At 37.9% G+C, this 9,804-nt stretch overlaps 1 protein-coding gene across 1 annotated transcript in view; it reads right to left on the bottom strand.

Annotated features, from left to right (window-relative positions):
• Positions 1–594: 594 nt before the first annotated feature.
• The window catches only part of GABRA1 (gamma-aminobutyric acid (GABA) A receptor, alpha 1), a 37,086-nt gene continuing 27,876 nt past the window's right edge, over positions 595–9,804 (bottom strand). The window contains exons 7-9 of the mRNA XM_009866325.1: positions 7,146–7,298; positions 4,342–4,544; positions 595–1,179 (exon numbers count right to left, since the gene is read on the bottom strand). Of these exons, the coding sequence (XP_009864627.1) occupies positions 871–1,179; positions 4,342–4,544; positions 7,146–7,298 (665 nt within the window). The 3' untranslated portion in view covers positions 595–870. The remainder of the gene's footprint in view (positions 1,180–4,341; positions 4,545–7,145; positions 7,299–9,804) is intronic.

Raw genomic sequence — 9,804 nt, 5'->3', positions numbered from 1 at the left:
ATTCAACGTATCTAGAGCTTGCAAAAATTGATTTTTTTTAATATATATATATTTTTTTTTTTTTTTACTCTCTAAAACATAGGGATGAGTAAAAGCTGTCTGTAAGAGCATCCAGGAGCTGTCTGGATTATACAGGTGATTGAGGGAATTTGGGATCTGCACTTGATCGTGCAACTGGTTTTAAATCTAGTCTAGTGTCAACTTAGAACAAGACTGCAGTTAAACAGCAGATTAAAGCCTTTGTTACCGTTAGATTTTATGTGCTATACAGTGACAAACTGTACCTACAGTGAGGAGATTTTTCTTTTTTTTTTTTTTTAAGACCATTTAATATTCTAAGTCAGGTTGTTTGGAATATAGAAGAGAAAAGGGATTAGGAAAATAATATTTCTTACGGGTTTCAGCAAATGGAAAGCTTTACATCCTTGAAAAGATTATAAACAGTGGCTGAATAAAGGGTACGGTATAGTCTGTGCATCAGGAACATCATAAAGAATATTTTCCCACTCCCTACAGTCCTTTGAATAAAAATATCTTTTTCATGTACATATACAACGCCTTTTAGGGACATTCAGTATTAAGCTATCTACAAATGATTTTCTTTTATTTTTTCTTTTTTTTCTCCCATTACTTTATAACTCTCTCTTTCCTGTCTTCAAAATCCCTTTCCCAAAGCACAGAACTTCCATTGTTCTCTCTCATACACAAGTCTTTAAAATATACAGATCTATTTTTTACCTTTTGTTAAATAAGGAAACCTTTATTTTCTTTTAAGACAGAGGCAATGAAGCAAATGGGAATTACTCTATGTGACAACGGGAAGCAATTCCCAGAGCGAAAGACAAAACAGGACTCTACGGATAAATGAGGTTATTGATGTGGAGTTGGAGCTTTCAACTGCGGCTCCCGGTTTAAATAGGTAGCCCAATAGACTAGGTTAAAGATTCCAAAAAGCAAGGGGAAGGCTATTCTTGATAGTCGATCGATTTTACTGACGCTGTTAAAAGTTTTCTTGGGTTCTGCAGGTTTTGTTTCTGGCTTAACTTCTTTGGGCTCGATGGTTGCGCTTTTAGCAATGGTTGCCAGCCCAGGGTCCCTTGCAATATTGGGGGTGTAGCTCGTAGCTGCAGCTGTGTACGTGTTGTTTTTCTTAATGAGAGGATCCTTCACTTTCTTTGGCTGAAGAAAGAAGAAAATGTTTTATTCTCGCTACCTTATCCCTTGAGATGATTAAGAACAAACACCGACTGTGCAATTAATTGAATTCATACCACAAATTTTGTAATAAGCCGTAAGAAAGAGATCAGTGTCCGGATAGACTGCTCATGCAATATATTTTGGTGAAGACAAAGGCAAAATCATCCATCTGCGTTGCTTGTATTAGTTAAACCAAATTAGATGATGGATAAACTATAATGAGGGTGTCTACTGATAGCTAGGCGCACTGATAGACAAAATTGCTTTTAATGTTAATCAACAGTGACAAACCACTTAGAATTCAATATTCCCTTAATTGACTGTGCTTCTTGACCAGGACAAAAACTTTAAAAGACACTGAATTTATTAATGTAGCTTTCCAATATTAAAACAGTTCATACATAAAAATACACAATAAAAATAAAAGCCAGAAACTTGAATCCGCTTGGGACAACGGCGAATTTTCCTTTTTTTAATTTTATTTTATTGTATTATTTATACTTGTTTTGTTGTTTTTTGGGTTTGGTTTTTTTTTAAATTTAGAAAAGCACTAAAGAGCACTAAATGAGTGGGTTATTAAATAAAATGCAAAGCTGCCACTATTCTGTTCACTGTTTTGGTTTACACCAAAAGCATGTGTGTTATGGAATAGAAACTTAAACGTTTGAATGGTACAGTAGGATCATAATGGCTGAAATGCTATTCTATATACACGGAATTAAATAGCTGTATGATACACACATTTGCCATACAACATCTGTGTGATAAATACCTCTATTGCTAAAGCAAGAATGTATTGAAAATCTTTTAGTGGGGAAGAACTTATTGATCAGAAGCAATACCTAGATTTCTTCCCTGGGTCCTTACGTTTTCTAGTATTCTACCTCTGGGATCTACTCGAAGTTAAAACAAAAATAGTATTTTGATATCTGGGGATACCAGATGGAATTTGGCTGTCCCTGTTGCAGACAGTCCAAAACCTCCCTCCAGCTGCTGCACAAGGATAAACGTAGAAGAGAGATGCAGTGGGTCATTAAGGAGGGGTAAAGAAAAGCATCGCTACGCCTCAAGTTTCTCTGATTATGAGAGAAAAAAATCCCAGATAATTCCAAGAGCTTAGAAAATCTTCAGGCAGTATTTGCCACAAAACAAATAAGCAAGTTTTATCCGTTTTATTCTCTTGAAAGGAGGGGGAAAAAACAATCTAAAGAAAACAGCAGCAGAATGTGACCTATTGTGTCATTTCATTTTTATTTTTTTTTAAGTAGTCACTACTTCTCACGACAGATCAGCTGTAGATTAATAGCTATATCGACAACCTAGTAAGGGGGCTTTGGAAAAAAAGTTCTTGTTCAAGAGGTGAACATTTTGAGGAGCAGACAGGCTCCTGCAGGACCCTTGGGACGTGAAGGGAAGCTGCGAAAGGGGAGAGGCTTGTCAAAGCCTGGCTTGGAGCCCCACGCAGGAAGGCAACGAAAGCTGAAATGTTAAATTTCTGCTGCTTGGTCAGAAATGGGGTTCACTTTGATGTAGATGCTCTTTATTTCATGACAGTAACGTTCAGCTGAGCTTGAGGCCAAGAAAAAGCTTTCAAATTTCTGCTGAATAGGAGGAACAAACAGGCTAAAAAAAATACTGGGGAAAGAAAAAAGGTAATACCAGAAAGATTATATTTTTTATTTTTTTTGTCCGTCTGTTCTTTTCCTCCTGAGCAGGAAAGCTGCTAACACACTGAGTACGAAGCCAGTGCTGCTTCCTTCTCAGCCAGATACTCCAGTGAGCAGCAGTAACTGTGGCAAGCCAAGATCCACTTCACACAAGTCTCCAGGGAGACCCCTCTGACAGATTTAAATGCCATGAGAAATCTGATCCACAGAAAGCCCTGACACCACTCAGCATCTTAATGTTTTAAGTTGAATTCAGCTGTATGAAAAAAGTAATGCGATAGTTAATTAGAGCTCTAAATTAGAGCTGTGCTGCTCTGCTCACCGTCCATTTGCTTTGCTTTGCTTTCCTTACGCCCACCAATAATGCACTCTACCAGGTAGTGGGATGCCGTTGCTGATTTATATTAAATGACGTGGAAAGACCCTTACCTGCTGAGGAATGCAAAAACCTAAATCTTCCAATGTTTAAAAAACAGCGTTTGAATATTGTGTTTATATTGGTGTGGGGTTTTTTTTCAGAAAATGTAATTTTCTTTGAAACGAATGGCTGATTAGAGTAACTACGTTATGAGGTAGCTTATGTTAGCACGGCAACATTCAACATTTAAGGATATTGTTCTATAAACACACCCCATTTTTTACAACACATTTCATGAAGACAGGAGCACAGCAGTCATACAAATAACTCTCAGTGAAAGGATCAGCAGTAACTGAAAACTCAATATTCACCAGCAGTCTTGCAGCTCATTATTTTATCTCACTCATTTGTTCTACAGTACTTTTATATTAGTTGTCACTGTGTAAATGTCCTAATTTCTTTTCTCACTGACTTATGCAACTAAATTAGCAAAAAAAAAGCATATACTCCTGAATTAAACACATATATTTGAGTGTCAGTGAGTAACATCTGCTACTCCAAATATTTATTCTGCTGAATCTCTAGTCTGTGCATGTTCATTAAAGCAGGTTAGAAATCTCTTTCAAGATCTTTCTCACAGAAGAACGAAACCAAAAAAAAAAACCCAACCAAAATCCAAATGAGCTTCCTCAGAGAAGCAGCTGACATAACTCATAGGAAATGGGAGACTCGTTCTTTCATCTCCTAAATGTCAACAACTTCTTGACGCACCTGTGATCTACAGACCGGGGCTGATCCCAGGCTGCAGTCAGCGTGATGTTCCTCCAGCAGAGTTGCATATTCCCAATACAACTGCCAACTACTTTAGTCAATAATTAATAGCAGTTAGTAATTACGAACAGCATTAACTATCACCTAGTGTGTCAGTAGTAGTATCTAAGTACTTGATGTCTAAGCAATTATTGTTTATACATAGAAACACCATGTGCAAATACAGGAGGAAACTCTTTTGGAATGATTATTCACTGTTCTGAATAACAGGAACTTTTAAGGGGCTAAAAAACCAGCCAACAGATAGAGACCAAGCATGACCTACTGGGATATATATCAAGGTGTTACCTTTTCGGGAACGACACTTTTGCCATCCCATGCGTAGCCTCTCTTTGTGAAGTAATTCACTGTTGCAAATTCGATGAGTGCGGAAAACACGAAGGCGTAGCACACGGCGATAAACCAATCCATGGCCGTGGCATAGGCCACCTTGGGCAGAGAGTTCCTCGCGCTGATGCTCAGAGTGGTCATTGTCAGGACAGTCGTGACTCCTGCAAAGCAAAGAGTTTCAGTGCCTTTCCATCGGTGACTGTACTTTGTGCTCCGTTTCTTGGCTTTTACAATATATGGGAAAGCCTTGGCCTTGCTCCTAATTTTTATAAACTTCCCTCCTTAAGTTCAGTTGCTAATTGAGGGTACCAGATTTCAAGTCCTGTGAAAGTTACAGGATCTTCAAGGCATCTCTTATACCTTTATTCTTTGATATTGTTGTAGCAGAAGGTTATTTTCGAAGTTGGAATAGAAAAAATATTTTGAGTTGTGGACTGGATACTACTTTATTTTTCCTGGTATTGGGAGAATCACTGTTGCCGTTCCTTACTCATGCCCTGCCAGTTGTCCTACAGATGTGATTACAATGTTTTTAGTTCTTCCTCACAACTGTTCTAAGATATTTAGATAGAAAACTGGAAAATTTGGTTTCGTTTGACTTATTTGATATATGCTCCTTACTTGATATGGGCATACTCAAATGCACTAAGCTTTATATGATACTACATTTATCTGAACCAATAGTAGTGCAGATTCCGGTCGCTTTACTCTCTGAGGCACTGAAAAGAGCAAAGAATTTATGTAAGAACAACAATAACATAGCACTGCTGATTAACCTTTTCCCATAACCGGCCAGGACTGCATTGAACTCACTCTGCTTGCAGCTGCTTGGGGAAAAAAAATAAAAATCTACAAGTGCAGGCCAGATATTTCCATCAAATCACATGCCCACAAGTTACCTTGACAACTGCAGTGTCATGTGTGGAGTGTGGCACGTTGAGTTCATCCTCTCTGCAGTGTTTGTGAAAACATGCAGTGGTCTAAACCAGGCCAAATAATGAGCAATGTATTTATGTGCTGGTGTAAAGATCTTGAATTATTAGTGCCTAATGAGGAAGGGATTTCTGTTCCCCGAGAGACAAGCTAATTTTATCCTTCACACATGACTAGGGAGCTTATTTTTACCTTGCATAGTAATAAAAAAGGATCTATGACTTTTATTATCTGTGGTCCTATGTGGGCTAAAAGATGCAAGTTGTACTTCTGCATGTCTATACACCCATGTAAAACATTGTTCTACTGTCATTAAGAAATGAAAAAGCTATCTTGACGAAGTCAAGACAAGGCTATTTACTAAACAGCTGTTTTCTAAAAGGAAAACTTGCTGAGATGTGTGGGTTCTTGAGCTTGTGAAGATAGTGGCTTGAACGTCACACGGTATTATACACTATTCATTGTGGACTAGGAAATTTTATTCCCTATCTAGGGACAATGAAGTACAGCACTTCAAATTGATGATCTGACATTTCTTTTTAAATAGCATATGTTAAAAGAGATAAAATAGCTCCAATTTCAATAGCTTTGACTACAGACACCCATAAAAGTCCCAGGTTAATTCTCGGTGAAGTTGATGATAAAAATTCAGAACTAATTTTAGATGTTAGCCTAAATGATATTATGTAAATCAAATTTAATTATACTGTGGCCTAAACCATTCCTCTGTAAATGCACATCTGTGAATCAACAGAAAGACTCTCCTTCGTTCAGGAGGTTTGATGCTAGGCAAGTTGAGACTAATTTCCAGAGGCACTGGAAAACTAAAGCACAGCTGTGAAGAGTGCCAGAAAAGGTCAATAAAAATAGCTCTTGTTCAACAAGGGTTTCAGAATCTGTGTTTCTCAACATCAGGCTTTGTGACTCTCTGGCTTTGCTATGTCCAGAGTAAAGGGGTAAATTCTCTTTGGCAGAGCAGGAGGTGCCATGGTGTCCTGCCCCAGCAGTGCCCTGGGGCAGGGACATGAGGGCAAGAGCCAGCACGGCTGTGTGTTCTTCCACTTCCAAAGGTGTTCAGGTGTCCCATTTGAATGGCGTAAAAAAGACCAGGTCACATAGCAGAAATCTCAGGTTCTGTTTTCCTTAGCTGAAGATTTGTTATATGTGGTTTTTTTCTGCTCTCTCTTTTTTTTTTATAATCATGTATTGACTTGGATTAATATCTCCAAAGACTATTCTATTTTTCTAATTTTGTGTTTCCAAATTTAAGATAAGCATTTGCAAGTGGTGGTGAAAACACGAGGGACCAACTGCATAAACTTAGAGTCCTTTAGATTGTCATTCTGCATTCGTTGAGTGCATCTATTCACTAGTCTAAGCACAATGATTTTTTACTGATTGCAACTGGAAACCCGTAGCAGCAGCCCGCAAAAGGGATTGATGAAAAAAGACTTCTAAGATGAGAAGTTTCGAAGGGCCTAAGGATGGCAAACGACCAACAGCCACTGCCTTTTTGACAATCCTCACCGTGAATGTCATTGCCTTTGTCAGAAATGTTTTATGTGTAAGTTTACTGTTTTGAAAAATTCAAATTACAATAGATTGCTTAAGATATTTTCAGGTCTCCTTTTACAGCCAGTTTAAAAGCTTTGCATCTTAAATCAGTTTCTGCTACATCTTTGCAACGAAACACATGACCTGCTGTGTACTGCACGACGTGCAGGCTCACGTGGTTCTCCAGTGTCATGTCACACGTAACTGGCTTCACCATAAAGTTTCCCAAACCTGTTTTGTTTATGATTGCCGAGTGGTTTATAGGTCTTGCTTACCAAATACAGTCCTTGCTGGGACAGATTCCCTGTTAAGCCAGAAGGACACCTGTGACAGTATCACTGTCATGATGCATGGCAGGTAAGTCTGGATGACAAAGTAACCGATCTTTCTCTTCAAATGAAAATGTGTAGTCATAACAACATATTCGCCTAAAAACAAGAAAAACAGGGATGTTAAAGCTTTTATTAATACACAAATTAGAGGACTTTCATAGGAAGTATTTTTCCATTATATTCACCCCTTTTATTAAAAAAAAAGAAGTCCTCAGATCAGATTGGATCAGCTCTGAAGAAAACATTTAATGCAGATTCTGAAGTTCCACTAATAGCACACAACTAGATGATTCTGGGGAATGCTAATTAAATTTACATCTTTTCATCTCTGCGGAGTAGTGAATGAAAGTCTGCATTAACCTGGTGGCTGCTTAGCATCTTGTGAAAGGTCTTACTCCATTAGAAGGTGGAAACTCACCATAAAATACACATGTAAACATCACATAAAGACTGAATCAAAAGAGGCACTCCTAAGGGTTTCAGTCAGGTCAGGCTTAAGATGTGACTGTGTCTGCATTGCCACTGTCTGTGCTTTGTTTCCTCTGAAGATTAGGTGTCCCTGTTCTGCTCATTCAATTCTTCACCATATGATTGTTCTCTCCTGAAGTAAACGGTGAATATGAGAGTAACATAGAATGTTTTCGTTAACTCTAACTTTTTTGGGTGCTACAAAAACATCTGAGTTGGGTACTCTAATTGCAGCTGAAAGGAATCTTAAGTATTTACATAATTCTATAAACCCTTCCTACCAGAGCACAGCAAATAATGCCTTGTTCTCAGATAACTGAAAATGGATTTTGAAAAACAGTATATTCTCAAAAGACTGGAAAACCTATCATCGTGACCTTTTTATCTGTTTTTTTTTTTGGAGTTAATTGCTTCTTATTGTGCAACAAATATTTTAGGAAGGAAACAACTAGACATGTAACTCAATGGAAACCTCTGTCTAGATTTGAGATGATGTGAAATTACTGTTACTCTATTCTAAAATGTAGGCAGCTGGAAGGAAAAAGTTTCTCTTGTACAGGAAAAGCTTAAATTGGATTGAAAAACTATGTCTAGACATTGACTGCTTAGGCAGTGAGCATGTCAAATGCCCTTTTCTTTAATTCAGAGTCTAGAAGAACATTCATTTGAACAATCTTGCTCCATGTATAACCCTGAGGAAAGCTTAAAAATAAGATGTGACAATACTCCTGGTATGTTTCAATATAAAAGACAGTAGCAAAGGGGAAGAATAGAATCAATTATAAATAGAGAGGTAAAGCAAGGGGTATACAAGGAAAACTTCCTTTCAGAAATAGGACTGGCAGGAGTAGTATAGTGGGCACTATTGCTTGAATTTTGCCCGCCTTTCCTCAACTTTCACTGAAACAACCGTCTTTTCCTCTGTACCAGAGATTATGATCTTATTAAGGGTGCCAGCCTTGGCTAGAAGAGCCAATAATTTAATTTTATCTACTAAAATATGACATGGGAAGCTATTTTAATGCAATCAGATGTAGAACGCTCACAACGGTATGTCAGAATTAATGCGGTGATCGTAGATGGCAAGCTAAGAACATGGAGCGACCACACCGCTGCACTCGGAAGCTTTATTTAGCTGCTTAAATTATCAAAGTATTTTTAACCTCTGGAAAATGAGAACAAGATTCAAAGCATAAAGGCAATTAGAGAGACAGGGATTACTCCCATCTGTTAAGCACTACAGCAGGTCTGAGCCAAAAGTCTGGTAAAGGTAATGCCTCGAGGAGCAAATCGGGCAAAGCATGGGCCTGGAATGACACCTCCAATTCAGTTACAAGGCAAACCCAGGTTTTTGAGTCTTCAAAGTATCACTTGACTCTAGCCGTTTTTTAGAAGATAGCAGACAGGAAAGTACTCCAGTCATTTACTGAGTAAATAAACTTCACACGGTTTACAGCTTTATTTACTTGAAGAACCACCACGTTGACGACAGCTCCTGACCACTGTCTCAACTTTGCAGTAATTCCTCTGTAACTCAGTTTCCAAAGGATTTTAATTCAGCCATAAAATTCTCTGCTAGCTGAAATTTCAAATAGCTCCTTAGCAAAATATTTCCTATATCCAGTGCCTGACTGCTAGGTTTTCACAAATTTTAGCTTACGCATCTTACGTTCTCCTATCTCTTATTCTCTCATCCAAAGAAGTTACAAAGAAAAGTACTTCCTTAGGACCTCTCAGGAAGTTAAAAGTCTGCTACAAATAACTGTGTTGAGCAGACAAGCTTGGTTTTAATTTTATTTGTTCCAGAAATTTTAAATTAGTTTATAGGTATGACAGAATATGAAGCATTTAAAAGCAGTCAAACGACTCCTTTGCCTTATATTAATATTTTGAAAGATTGTCCACATTTGAATACTCCCAGTGCTCTGGAAGAGTTTGTGCCTGTGCTCAACACTTCTTCTGTAGCTGCAGTTTTTAACTCTTCATTCCACCGTGTATCACAATCATCAAGTCAAATGCCCAGGTAGTACAAACTAACCTGTGTCCTCAGAAGAAAATAGTTGATAATTCAGTAAAGTTACATCAAACCTTTTACTTGGCGCTCTGTACACTATTTGTAATAAACCCGGTTTAT

Source organism: Apaloderma vittatum, unplaced genomic scaffold (assembly GCF_000703405.1).
Source record: "Apaloderma vittatum isolate BGI_N311 unplaced genomic scaffold, ASM70340v1 scaffold21403, whole genome shotgun sequence".
Classification (NCBI taxonomy): Eukaryota; Metazoa; Chordata; class Aves; order Trogoniformes; family Trogonidae; genus Apaloderma; species Apaloderma vittatum.
The sequence above is the reverse complement of the archived record's forward strand: the minus strand, read 5'-3'. Positions and strand labels throughout refer to the sequence as shown.